The sequence below is a fragment of the Panthera onca genome, chromosome B1, assembly GCF_046562875.1.
Source record: "Panthera onca isolate mPanOnc1 chromosome B1, mPanOnc1 haplotype 2, whole genome shotgun sequence".
NCBI lineage: Eukaryota > Metazoa > Chordata > Mammalia > Carnivora > Felidae > Panthera > Panthera onca.
Window position 1 is genome coordinate 2,146,214 of NC_138342.1, and position 14,605 is coordinate 2,160,818.

The 14,605-nt window shown below is 43.9% G+C and overlaps 1 protein-coding gene across 1 annotated transcript in view; it reads left to right on the top strand.

Moving 5' to 3' along the window:
• Positions 1 to 14,605, top strand: part of GRK4 (G protein-coupled receptor kinase 4) — a 95,782-nt gene that overhangs the window by 71,314 nt on the left and 9,863 nt on the right. Inside the window, exon 10 of the mRNA XM_060655528.3 lies at positions 4,369 to 4,406. Within this exon, the coding sequence (XP_060511511.2) occupies positions 4,369 to 4,406 (38 nt within the window). The remainder of the gene's footprint in view (positions 1 to 4,368; positions 4,407 to 14,605) is intronic.

Genomic DNA, 14,605 nt, shown 5'->3' on the forward strand with positions numbered 1-14,605 from the left:
GCTGTCTTGGACAGGTGAGCTTTTCTGAAGTGGGGGGCATGGTGGCATGACAGGGGATGGGGACGGACCTTAGAATGTTGCCCTGAAGCTCATGAGCCCCATTACCTTGAAGAACATTTAAGGGAACTCTAGGGAACGAGCCAAAGTTATTTTTGCCTTTGTTTCCTTACTCTCCCCCTTCCCTGATGGAGAACATTGCTTCTGAGGCCTTCTGATGGGGGTGGAGCTGTTTCCCAAGACCAACGTCTGTTTAGACTGTACTGAAGATCCAGCGTTGCCAGGGTTTAGGAAACCCTCACCTGTGGCCGGGCCAGCCCTTGCCATTCTCTTCCCCTGACTCTCACAGTGTGCCCAGCAGATCGCTCACCCACGGCCTCACTCCCCAGGAGAGGCCGGCTACGTGGCAGGACCTGGCAGGGAGTGAGGTGTCTTCCACCAGGAAGACAGAGGGTCATCGGGGGAAAGCAGGGCACTGGGATGTGGACAAGGGAGGAAGTCACCGGATGAGCCGTTCAAGCCTCAGCCTCCAGAAATCAACTTACGCCTCAGTAACAGGCTGAGAAATGTGATCCAGATGGCAAAAATGTCTTTAACAAGAAGAGGATGGACATAAAGCCAGAAAATGAGTTTCTGGCCCCAGAGCATGGAGGTGTAAGATCACTCTTAAATGGCTGGGAGCACAGCGAATTATATGCAAGTTATACCCAAGTCAGCAGGCTGTGTGTGTGTGGGGGGGGGGGGGGGGGAGGGGGTTGTACAAATGTAAGAAGACGACCTCACTTGTTTTTAACCTCAGCCTTGGACCCTCCTGTACATGCTGACGTCAGCGTGTGTTCCTGGCTCCAAAAGCAGCTGAAAAGATCACTAGGAAACCCCTCCCCGGGCAGGTGAGGAAGCCAAGTCCTGGAGGCCGAGTGAGTGGCCAGTGATGAGGCAGTGCTCAGTGTCCAGTGTCCTCCACACCCCGCGCCCCAACTTGGAGATGCATGAAGACAGCCATTAAGTTGACTAAAAGCCTGGAGAAATTGTTTTTGGAGCAAGGTGGGAGAAACAACACGTTGTGGCCTAAAGCGTGGCAGCGGACTGCTCATATGCACGCAGCTTACAGCGGCTGTGTGCGGGAGAAGCGGGTGGTCTGGGGCCTGTTCCAGCTTGTCCTTGAGCGTCCCTGTGACACCTGTGCTTCGCTCGTCCTCGAGACTCACATTCTGCCCACAGCTACTTCACAGATCTTGTGGCCCTGATAGGAGGTGGTGCCTGTGCCGTGGGTAAGCACAGTCGTGATGTGCGTGGGTAGTGAGCAGACCCGAAGGCCGCCTCTACTGTTAACTCCTTTGGGAGACGGATACAGCACACTTCCTTTCGGAGCGAGCGGACTGGCTGTGCACGGTGGCCCCGAGTGTGCGCTGCTGAGCTGTGCCGTGGGGTCGGGTCGGGAGGTCTCAGGCGGGGCCCCAGCTTGTATTGTGACCAGTTCTGCAGGGCGCAGTGAGGCTTGGGAAGTCCCCAGAGGAGGTTCTAGTAATTTGGGTGGGCAGGTATTGTGGCGGTGATGAGTGTAAATTTACGTTAACAAGGAGGCTGTGGAAGTTTCGTGTCAAGGAAGACTTCTTTTCTTAAAAATAACATTTATTAGGATTTTTTTTTTAAAACAGAAAAGAATAAAGGAAAAAACAAAAATGTTCATCATTCCGCCCAGATAATGCAAGAGCATATGCATGGGGCTAGAAAAGGCAAACACGGGGGCGCCTGGGGGGCTCAGTAGTTTAAGCGTCGGACTCTTGATTTCAGCTCAGGTCACAATCTCACAGTTCTTGAGTTTGAGCCCCATGTTGGGCTCTATGCTTACCCGACTGAGCCACCCAGGTGCCCCTAAGTAAATAAATTTTTAAAAAAAGAGAAGAAGGGGCGCCTGGGTGGCTCAGTCAGTTGAACGTCTGACTTCAGCTCAGGTCAGATCTCGTGGTCTGTGAGTTCGAGCCCCGTGTCGGGCTCTGTGCTGACAGCCCGGAGCCTGGAGCCTGCTTCCGATTCTGTGTCTTCCTTCCCCTCTGCCCCTCCCCCACTCATGCTCTGTCTCTCCCTATCTCAGAAATAAATAAACATTAAAAAAATTTTTTTTTAAATAAAAAAAGAAAAGAAAATGCAAACACAGAAGGCCCCCACGCCTCTGCCACTGGTCTCTGTCCCCAGGGAGACCGTTACCACAGTGGCGTGGGTGTTGCTACAGGAAATGTTTCTCTGCAGCTTCTTCTCTCCCTGGGCTTGGAACCAGGTAACCTCTCCTTTCCCAGGGCTGTGGGAGTTGGCCTGAGCAGGCTTTACAGGAAGTGCGGCCTGTGGGCCTTGTGGGCAGTGCTCTCACTTCAGCAGCTCCTGGTTCTGCGGGGCCTCTCTCTACAGAGCGTTCTGGAGGCCAGCGGCTTCCAGCCACCATTGCTCTCACTAGCTTACTGTCTGTCCATCTGTCCTGCTGCTTCTGCCTCCTCTGTAGGTTCTAGTCATTTGGCCACAGATCAGGGGTGATGCTCAGGGGACGACAACACAGTGTTGTGATAGGGCCATACTGGAAATCAGAGTTAAATGCAAATCCTTTGAAAAATAAAATTTTGGGGGCTCCTGGGTGGCTCAGTTGGTTGAGCACCTGACTTCGGCTCAGATCATGATCTCTTGGTCTGTGAGTTTGAGCCCCACATCGGGCTCTGTGCTGACAGCTCACAGCCTGGAGCCTGCTTCCGATTCTGTGTCTCCCTCTCTCTGCCCCTGCCTTATTCATGCTCTGTTGCTCCTTCTCTCTCTGTCAAACGTAAATTTTAAAAAAAATTTAAAAATTTAAAAAAAAAAAAAAAGAGCATTTTTGTTTTCACCCTGGCAAGCCGGTAAGGGACAGGGAGAGGGAGGAGAATCTTAAGCAGGCTTCATGCTGGGGCTGATGTCTCATGACCCTGAGATCATGACCTGAGCTGAAATCAAGAGTCAGGACTCTTTCAAATTGGATTGTCCTTTTGTTGAATTGTGACATGAAGATGGAGACTGATATTAAGAGAAACAAAAAGAGTCTTCTAGACCAGCATGGACAGTACCCCATATGGATGAACCAGAGACAAAGGAAAAGGCTGAAGGCAAAGCGAGAAAAAGGGAAGGGGAAAAGCAAAGCAAAAGCAGTAAAGGCAGCAAAGGGTTTGGCCTGGTAGACTCTTTAAAAATTTGAAAAATCCTACATGGGACAGGTCTTCGATTAGAATGTATACGTGGATTTCAGCTTTCACCAAATGAAAACTGTGTTTCCAGATTTAACTTGGCCTTTCTCTTCAAACCCAACTTAACTCCTCAAATTTGTTTTGGGAGCTTGATAAAATATTTTCTTTGATAAATGAAAGCGACACTGGTATTTTAATTGGATGCTGTCCAATGTGCAGGGGTTCTCAGACTTCAAAATTCTATTAAGTGTTACTGTGGTTGTAATTGTTTGGTCTCCATAAAGATAAAAGAAGATATTATACTGACACATTTCAGCTAATTCAGGTTTAAAGAAAACTTACACAACTAAAAATATGTCAGTGGATCTTATAAGCACTACTTGTTTAGAGTTTTGATTTTGTTTAATTCAGAATAAAAGATATTTTGTCTAGAAAAAAAAAAAAGAAAAAAAATAAAAAAATAAAAAAAAAAAGAAAAAAAATTTTTCTCTCTAAGGGAAGAAACAAACAAGCAGCAGCTTGACATATTACTTTTAAGATATCTTAGTCTTTCGTGATCTATATTTATTCAAAGTTTGTGGTATTCCCCACCTCCCCTTCACAACGAACTGCCAATAACAGTCACTGCTGTTGCTTACCTGCTTCCCGCTGCAAGGCCTGAGCTCCCCAACCCTGCCTTGCCGGGAAGCGGGTGGGTGTGGATGGCGCTGTGAGGGGAGGACACGGAGGCCTAGGGCGGTTAAGGCCACGCAGCGGAGAAGTGGCAGACGGTGCCTGTCTGACCCCCAGAGCTGAGTTCTTCCGATACGGGGGATTTTCACTTGTTGACATTTTAAAAAGTACGTTAATGATGAGAGAAACAGCCAAGTTTATTATGGACTAATTCCTTACTGACCTTCCGTTAGATCCGCGGGCCTGTGCAGAGCGGTTTGCACACCGCTGGCACATGCACGGTGCTTGCCAAGATGAAGCCTCTGTGGGGTCCTCGTCCTTCCCGGCGACAGCGTGAAGGGCTCATGAGCTGACCCACAGAGGGTGGTCTTGTCATCTCCCGTTCTTGCTGCTGCTCAGAGTAGAGACATCTGTGGTCATTTCTGCTGGGTGCTGAGGAGTCACAGTGTCGCCTTATGAATAACTGAGCTTTTTGTTGTTGTCCCTTCCTTTGTAGAGACTTAAAGCCTGAGAATATCCTCCTCGATGACATTGGTAAGTGAGTGAGCTTTTCACGTCTAACGCATAAGGCTTTGTTAGGAGGGACCTGGCTACAGAGAGTTAATGTGCACTTAGCCTCTTATCGCAGAACAGAAACAACACCAGAAAGAGAAACTCATTGGTACATGTTCTTTTCAAAATCTAATAGAGATAATAACATTGTCATTCCCCCGTATTTAGGCAAGAAGCAGAGATGGTCATAATTTTCTGTTAATAATTGAGTTCTAGAAGCATATTAAAATAAATTCAAAAGTAAGAACATTTTCCTCTGCCCATATCTTGCTTTTTCCCTTGGAGGGGTATATCTTTGCCCTCCTAAATACTGACCCGCTGCCCTTGCCTTAGGCTTCTTTCACAGAGCAGGAGTGCAGGTGGCTGGCTGGGGACCCTGCGAGCACAGGTGGGGAATGGCCCTTCTGGACCGGCTCATTGTCATCAGCAGGTGCTCCTCCTCAGTTCTCGGGGTGATGGCTGCACTGGGAAATGCCTTCTGGCCCTTAACCCGCGGTTCACTGTGCTGTGCTGCTGACCAGCGGGGCGTGAAAGTGGCTTTGAAAACAGAGGATGTACTCTGTGTGGAAACGGGAAGTGATCTCCAAGATACAACATTCCCTGGAAAGAAGTGAGGTCAAGAACAGCATAGAGTGTGCTGCCTTTTGTGTAAAACGAGAGGGGAAGTAATGTGTATTTGTATTTGCTTTATACGTACAGACCTGAAGAAACACAAAAGAAGACTCATAAGAAACTGTTAAGAGTGCAGATAGCCTAGGGGGAGCAGGGTTTCCACTGACACTAATGCCCTTTTATATTTTTCAGTATGTAATTCAGTTTCTGCAAAAGAACCCACAACATGCTGGGATTCTTATTGGAATGGTATTGGATCTATAGAAACTTTGTGGAGAACTGACATCTTAACAATATTAAACCATTCCATTTAAGAAAATAGTATATAATCCCGTATATTTGGGGCTCGTTTAATTTCTCTCCACATTATTTTGTGATTCTGTTCGTTGTAGCACCATGTGAGTACATTCGTTATTCAGAAGTCATTTGTGTGTATTACTTTTTTTTTTTTTTAACGTTTATTTATTTTTGAGACAGAGAGAGACAGAGCACGAACGGGGAAGGGACAGAGAGAGAGGGAGACACAGAATCAGAAGCAGGCTCCAGGCTCTGAGCCATCAGCCCAGAGCCCGACCCGGGGCTCGAACTCACGGACCGCGAGATCGTGACCTGAGCCGAAGTCGGATGCTTAACCGACTGAGCCACCCAGGCGCCCCTTGTTTGTATTACTTTTAAGTGGACTCAGTGAAACTCCACGGAGATGTTTGTAGTTCTTTCTGTGCATCACTCCCTCCTCTCCAGGACTTTCCCCCACAAATTTGAGCTGACCTGTCTTCCCTCAGTTCTAATCTCTGTCTTCTTAACTTAGCAACACCACCTGTTCTGTGTAGGCTCCTTCTTGCAGTGCTGGGATCCGGAAGCGGCTCCTGGTCCGGGAGGACGGCAGGACCCAGCTGTCTTGTTTCTCTCCTGTCGGGAAGCACCATCCCTGGCTACCGTAGACCCAGTGCCGAACAGTGTATTGGGGCCATTTTGTAATTATTTCTGATTGAAGAGCAAGTGTTGCATCAGTTACCCCTTGTTGGTTGGAGGCAGAAGTTCCGTACATTCCGGTGGGGTCTAGTTGTACATATCGGGGTATCCTTTTTCAGTATCGCGTTGTGGTTTTCACCGTAAGGGTCGTACACATTTTTGCTATTTGATGTTCTTTAATGGTATTGTTTTTAAAACTTCTATTTGCTTGTTGCTGGTATTTAGAAATCTAATTTCCCCTATTATTTTGCATTTTACATTACTGTCTGATACACTGTTGAAATCGAACCAATACCAGTACATTATTATTAACAAAAATCCATGGTTTACTTTAAGGCTCGTTCTCTGGGTTGCACATTGTGTGGGTCTTGACAAAGGTGTGATGACATATGTCCACCCTTACTGTATCACACCGAGTAGTCTCACAACCTGAACGTCCCCTGTGTATCACATATCCAGCCCTCCTACCCTCCTTCCAGGCCTGGCAACCACCCATCTCTACTCACTCTGCCATTTTGCCTTTTCCAGAAAGGCATAGACTTGGAGTCATGTAGTGTGTAGTCTTTGCAGACTGGCTTCTTTCACTTAGTAATACACATTTAAGGTTTCTCCAGGTCTACGCTTGAGGGCTCATGTCTCTTTACTGCTGAATAATATTCCACGGTCTGGACGGACCAGAGTTTATTTGTCCATCGCCTGCTAAGGACATCTTGGTTGCTTCCAAGTTTGGGGAATTAGGAATAAACCTGCTCTACACATCCACATGCAAGTTTTCGTGTGGACGGAAGTTTTCAACACCGTTGAGCATATACCAAGGAGTGTGATTTCTGAATCAGACAGTAAGAGTATGTTTAGTTTCTCACTGGTCACCTATTAACCATTGGCTGTCAGCCTTGCTGTGCTATATAAATACCTAGCACCAAACACCATCCCCAGAGACTCTGATTAATTGGTTTGGGGAGGGGTCAAATGCTCCCCGGTCATTCTAAGCCCGGACAGGGTTGAGGGCTCCTGCCTCTGGCCCCGACCTGAGAGAAGCCCTCCCTCTTCTACTCACACTTTCCACGCCTCTCACACTCCCCTTCCTCCCACCTCAGACTTTGGAAGAATGCATCAATCGGTAAGTTACTTAAGGGGAGGAGGCGTGTTCTGAGGTTTGAGCAGGAACTTCTTTCTGCGGCCATGTCGGGGACATAGTCACTAGTCAGCCGGCCTAGATCTGCTCTTTCAGCCCCCACTGCCAGTGAGCAGCCTTGCTCTGACCAGGATTTGCAATGCTTCTGAGAAATGCTGGTGCCCCTTGGCAGCTCACCTCTGCGTGGTTCTCTGCGCGGGCGTTTCGTCCATCCGATACAGTCACCGTCGTGGCTCGTGGACACCCTTGGAGGACGGCTTGTGTGATTTGTTAGGCCCTGCAGTTGTGGCTGGTAGTAGCATGGGCCGCCCTGACCTTCACCACCCTGCCCCGAAGCAGGAGCCCAGCATCATGTCTGTAGTCTTGACTGTTATTTGTTCTTTTGGTGCTGTGCACCTGGTCACATTCCTGTTAAGAATGGAAAGGAATATTCTACAGAACTTTGTTTTGCTTTTCTTGATTTCAGGAGATTAAAAAAAATGTTTATTTATTTTGAGAGACAGAGAGAGAGGGAGGGCATATATGTGCACATGCACGTGCGTGGTGGGGAAGGGCAGAGAGAGAGAGAGGGAGACAGAGACTCCCAAGCAGGCTTTGTGCTGTCAGAATAGAGCCTGACACAGGGCTCGATCTTACAAACCATGAGGTCATCACCTGAGCTGCACCTGAGAGTTGGACGCTTAACTGACTGAGCCACCCAGGTGCTCCAATTTCGGGAGACTTTAAATCTTTTCTTCTTGTTTTCCTATTCTTTTAATTTTTAAAATGTAATCCGAGCTATACTTTATGACTTATGAATGTGATTGATTTTAGGATTTTTAGTATCATGTAGTTACAATTCCCAAGAACTAATTTCCACCAGAAACCATAGAACATAAGAGTAACTCTTTCATTTCCCATCTAGACAGCTTGTTAGGGCTTCTGTTCTTGTCTGTAAAGCAGAACTTGACATTTGTGGTGAAATTAGGTTTTTTTTTTTTTTTTTTTTTTAATTTTTTTTTTTTTCAATGTTTTTTATTTTATTTTTGGGACAGAGAGAGACAGAGCATGAACGGGGGAGGGGCAGAGAGAGAGGGAGACACAGAATCGGAAACAGGCTCCAGGCTCCGAGCCATCAGCCCAGAGCCTGATGCGGGGCTCGAACTCACGGACCGCGAGATCATGACCTGGCTGAAGTCGGACGCTTAACCGACTGCGCCACCCAGGCGCCCCGAAATTAGGTTTTAAAAAAAAGATGATTATAAAGAGAACTACAGGCAAATATCTCTGAACATGGTTGCAGAAATCCTCAACAAAATACCAGCATAGCAAATCCAACAATATCTTAAAAAAATCACTCACCACAGTCAAGTGGGATTTATTCCTGGGATGCAAGCATGGTTCAGTGTTTGCAAATCAATCAATTGTAATGTATCACATCAATAAGAGAAAGGATGAAACCACACGTTCTTTTCAATAGATGCAGAAAAAGCATTTGACAAAGTACAATATCCATTCATGATAAAAGCCCTCACACAGTAGGTTTAGAAGGAACACACCTCAATATAAAAAAGGCCATGTATGAAAAACCCACAGCTAATATCATCCTCAATGGGGGAAAAACTGAGAGCTTTCCCCCTAAAGTCAGGAACAAGACAAGGATGTCCACTCTCACCACTTGTATTCAACACGGTACTGGAAGTCCTAGCCACAGCAATCAGACAAGAAAAAGGAATAAAAGGGCATCCAAATCAGCAAGGAAGTCAGACTTTCACTATTTGCAGATGACATGACACTACATGTGGAAACCTGAAAGACTCCACCAAAAAACTGCTAGAACTGATATATCACTAAAGTTGCAGTATACAAAATCAATGTATAAAAATCCATTGTATTTCTATACACCCATAATTAAGCAGCAGTGAAATTAATAAAGCAATCCATTTATAATTACACCAAAAAAATAAAATACCTAGGAATAAGCTTAACCAAGGAGGTGAAAGGCCTGTACTCTGAAAATTTTAAAACACTGATGAAAGAAACTGAAGACGATACAAACAGATGGAAAGATATACCATGCTCATGGATTGGAAGAACCAATATTGTTAAAATGTCTGTACTACCCCAAACAATCTACAGATTTAATGCAATCCCTATCAAAATACCAACAGAATTTTTCACAGAACTAGAACAAACAATCCTAAAATTTATATGGAACCACAAAGACCTCAAATAGCCAAAGCAATCTTGAAAAAGAAAATCAAAGCTGGAGGTATCACAATTCCAAATTCCAAGATATACCACAAAGCTGTAGTAATCAAAACAGTATGATACTTGCACAAGAATATACACATAGATCAATAGAACAGAATAGAAAATCCAGAAATAAACCCACAATTATATGGTCAATTAATCTATGACCAAGGAGGCAAGAATATACAGTGGGGAAAAGACAGTCTCTCCAACAAATGGTGTTAGGAAAACTGGACCACTTTCTTATACCATACACAAAAATAAACTCAAAAGGGATTAAAGACCTAAATGTGAGACCTGAAGCCATAAAAATCCTAGAAGACAGCACAGGCAGTAATTTCTCTGACACTAGCCAGAACAATATTTTTTAAGATATGTTTCCTGAGGCAAGGGAAACAAAAGGAAAAATAAAGTATTAGGACTACATTAAAGTAAAAAGCTTCTGCCCAGCGAAGGAAACGGCAAAACAAGAAGACAACCTACTGAATGAGAGAAGATATTTGGAAATGACATATCCCATAAAGGGTTAATATCCAAAATATATAAAGAAGTTATAAAACTCAACACCCAAAAGGCCTTCAGGTGTCCATCACTCCTGCAAGCACCATGTGGGCACACAATGGGGAGAGACCTTTTGAGTGTATGGGGTGTGGGAAAGCTTTCAGTCAGCCGCAAAGTTTTCAAGGTCATTTGAAAATGCACAGCGTGATTAAACCCTATGAATGTAAGGAGTGTGGAAAGGCATACAAATTTTCCTCATCTCTTTGAGTGCATATGAAGAAATACCCTGGGGAGAGACCATCACAAGCCACTGCTCCCTTCAAGAACACAAGAGGGTGCACAGTGGACAGTAAGCCTTTGTATGTAAGGCTTTGTATGTAAGGACTCTGGTGAGACCTTCCAGTGTCCCACAGACTTGCAAGTATGTGTGATGGCCCTTGGTGGGGAGAACCTTGTGAATGACTGCTCTGTGGGAAAGCCTTCACTTGTCCCTCTTCCCTTCGAGGACACACATGAAAGCACAGTGACACGAAATCCTATGAACTTAAGCACCAGGGAAAAGACTTCAGGTATCCTAGGAATCTGTGAGCACAGACACACTGTGGGAAAGCATTTAAATTCCCTTAAAATCTTATTTAAAATGCGAGCCAATTGCAATGGAGATGATCCTGAATGGACACAATTTTGGGAAAACTTCAGAATACTTCAAAATACTTCATGTATTTTGTTCATGAAAATTCAGGCGGGACAGAAATCTTTTCATTATTATGAATGTGGTTTTGACTTTCCAGGTGCCTCTTCCTTGATGGGGATCCCAAGTGTATCAATTCCTAGTTCGTGTCACTGATATGAATACTAATGGTTTCAAGTGTCCTTCTTTGTCTTCTACATCTGTACAAAATCTTTGTTGTTATCTCAGACTTGAAGTAATCACACAGTTATGTACATGTCTCTTTCCCATTACAATGTCTCTTGGACCCAAGGGTGATAAAAATGTATCTGTTGTTGGTGGGTACATACAACTCTATATACTTTTACAAAAAAATTTCTTGAATTGTACATTCCAAAATGTTGTTTACATTATTATGACATAAGACCTGTATTGGTGAAAGTTCTTTTCTGTTCTCTGTTGTGGATACTGGAATTTCCTGATTCTGTGTCTACTCTCTTTAGTCTTTATTATTGAAAGATATATTTTCACATCAATTCTCTTTTTCTTCAATTTTTAAAGTTCTGATATTGGTTTATCTTTTCTGGGACTAATTATGTCTCTGGTCGATTTCGGTCCAAATTATGAGTTAGAGGAACATCCCTTTGGACCACAAAAAAACAAAACAAAACAAAACTCAACACCCAGGAGACAAATAATCCAATTAAAAATGGGCAGAAGACATGAACGGACACTTTTCCAAAGAAGACATCCAGATGGCCAGCAGACACATAAAAAGATGCTCAACATCCCTCATCACCCTCATCACTGTCCTGTATTAAAATGCAAATCAGAACCACAAAGAGATATCACCTCATGCCTGTCACAATGGCTATTATCAAAAAGGCAAGGGACAGCAAGTGTTGGAGAGGATGTGAAGGAAAAGGAACCCTTGTGCACTGTTGGTGGGAATGCAAAACGGGTGTAGCTACTCTGGAAAACAGTGTGGAGGTTCCTCAAAAAATTAAAAATAGAACTACCCTATGATTGTACTATGGATATTTACCCAAAAAATACAAAAAAAACTAATTTGAAACCCCTGTGTTGATTGCAACATTATTTACAATAGCCAAATTATTAAAGCAGCCCATGTCCACTGACTGATGAATGGATAAAGGAAATGTGGTATATACATACAATGGAATACTATTCATCCATAAAAAAGAATGAAATCTTGCCATTTGCAACAACACGGATGGATCTCGAGAGTATTATGCTAAGCAAAATAAGTCAGTCAGAGAAAGACAAATACAATATGATTTCATTCATATGTGGAATTTAAGAAACAAAAGCAATGAATAAAGGCAAAATAAAGACAGAAACCAAAAGACAGGCTCTTAACTACAGAAAACAAACTGATGGTTACCAGAAGGGAGACGGGGGTGGGGATGGTTGAAATGGGTGATGAGAATTAAGGAGTGCACTTATCTTGACGAGCACCGAGTAATATATACAATTGTTGAATCAGTATGTTGTACACCTGACACGAATATAACCCTATGTTACCTGTGCTGGAATTACAATAAAATTTAAATTTAAAAAGTGCTAACTATCATCTGTTCCAGGTTGTAGGGTATATTTACCATTTGTCCATCCTAAATATGTCAACACTCTTTTTTGAAAACTTATAAATTAAGAGGGACTTGGTTTGTGAAATGTAGCTGGTAGTTGACATAAAAAAGAAAACCGTGTCATTCCTATGTTTTCTATAGCAGAGACCTCGGTTTTATGAAATAGGCATATTCCTAAATAGCAAGATAAGTAGCGAATTTTTGTAAAAACCGGTAGCATTTTATCATTGACAGTGATTTTAAAGAAAGTCCTAAACATCATATTCTTCTATCTCTAAAATATATATCAAAGGTAAGAATGCTATTTTTTAAAACATAAACCCAGTGCTATTATTACATCCAAAAGTATTTAGCAATTCCTTAACATCACCTAATATACCATCAGTTTTAAATCTTCCTTCATTATTTCATAAATGTTTTTATAGTTGTGTGTTGAATATAGCATGAAGTTCACATTACATTTCGTTGATATCTGGTTGAGTCTTTTTTTTTTTTTTTTAACTTCATAGGTTTCTTCTCCCTGCTTCTTTCTGTCATTTATTTGTTTGGGAAACCAGGTGTTATGGACCAAATTGTGTCCCTCTAAAGTTCATGTTGTGAAGCCCTAACCCACAGTATCTCAGAGCGTGGCTATGTAGTGGACCTTTGAACAACATGGGGATTAGGGGCACCAACTCCCACGCAGTCAAAAATCCGCAGATCATTTTTCACCTCCCTCAAAACTTAACTACTGGGGCACCTGGGTGGCTCAGTTGGTCGAGTGACCAACTCTTGATTTCAGCTCAGGTCTTGATCTCAGGGTCGTGAGTTCGAGCCCCATGTTGCGTGGAGCCTACTTAAAAACAACAACAAAAACAATAACAGTTAACTACTAATAGCCTACTGTTGGCCAGAAGCCTTACTCATAACATGAGTAGTCAATTAACACATATTTTATATGTCATAATATTATATACTGTATTCTTACAATGAGGTAAGCCAGAGAAAAAATGTTAAGAAAATTCTAAGGAAGAGAAAATACATTTATAGCCCTGTCCTATATTTAGCAAACCGCACGCATGAGTGCGCCCGTGTAGTTCAAGGTCGTGTTGTTCGCAGCTCAATGGAGTTAAGGTCTTTAAAGATGGGATTAGAGTTGCCGGAAGCCGCTGGGGAAAGTCCCGATTGAATCTGACTAGTGTTCCTACAAGAGGAGGGGTTAAGACACGCATGCACGGGGTGGGGGACGCTGTCAAGACACAGAGCAAGAGCGGTCCTCTACACCCCGAGCGCAGAGGCCGCCCGCCCTCGGGCTCTTGGTCTGGGACTCCAGGCTCCAGGGCTGTGGGGAAGTAACTATCTTGCTGAAGGCCCCCAGCCTGTGGCACTCGGGTTATGGCCGCCCTGCCACACAAGTACACAGACATTTGTCCCGTAGAATTTCCTGTGTTCTGGACTTGGCTGGATTTAACATGTTTCCTACTGCCCTACTTTCCCTGGAAGCCAGTAGTTAGATCTGGAGGCTGGAATAGGTCCAGATTTGATTTTTGGTGAGCACACTGTGTGTGTAACTCCTGTTGTACTACATCAGGAGGCATACGATGCCGGAGTGTCTCTCTTTTTATGGTGTTCAGATTGATGAGTGCTCTCAGATGCTTTGTCAGCCTGATCCGTCCATTATTCGTTCCCCACCAGCGTTTCACTTAACGGCTTAATGGTCAACATCAAGACCCATCATTTCTCCAGGATTGTACAATGGTGCTATTCTAATTCCCTCACTCCTTTGGCACTTATCTGTTGAGATTCATCTGTAAAAAGGAACGTCGCTTACCTGTTTGTTCAGGAAAAGCGGGTGAAATACTTGAACATTTCTTTTACTTCCACTTTTCAGAGTATTGTGTTAGTTCTCTATCATTCTCCAAGATGCTCATGAGATTTTTGTTCTGTTTTGGTATCATTATGAACGTATAGATTTTAACATGTTGATATGGTTTCATCCATTCGAGTAATCATTCTTTTTGATGTTTTTGATGTTTTTTGTCCCATCTTCAGCCAGTGGATGCCCAGTAGCCTTTAATAACTTCCTTGTTTTCTGTTATTGTTTCTTATTAAACATGTTCCAGGATTCCCTTGCACGTGTGCTGACCAAGGCCTGGAATCAACTGTTTCTCTGAAGGGCCCTGGTCCTCTGTGTGGAAAGCAGCTCTGTGAGAGCACAGTGTGGGTGCTAAGATGTTCTTTGATGCCATGATGGTCATTCTTCCTAGAAAACATTGTTCTTGAAAACATTGTTTTAGAGGCGCCTCGGTGGCTCAGTCGGTTAAGCGTCCGACTTCGGCTCAGGTCATGATCTCACGGATCCTGAGTTTGAGCCCCGCATCGGGCTGTGTGCCGACAGCTCAGAGCCTGGATCCTGCTTCTGATTCTGTGTGTGTGTGTGTGTCTCTCTCTCCCTCAGAAATAAAATAAA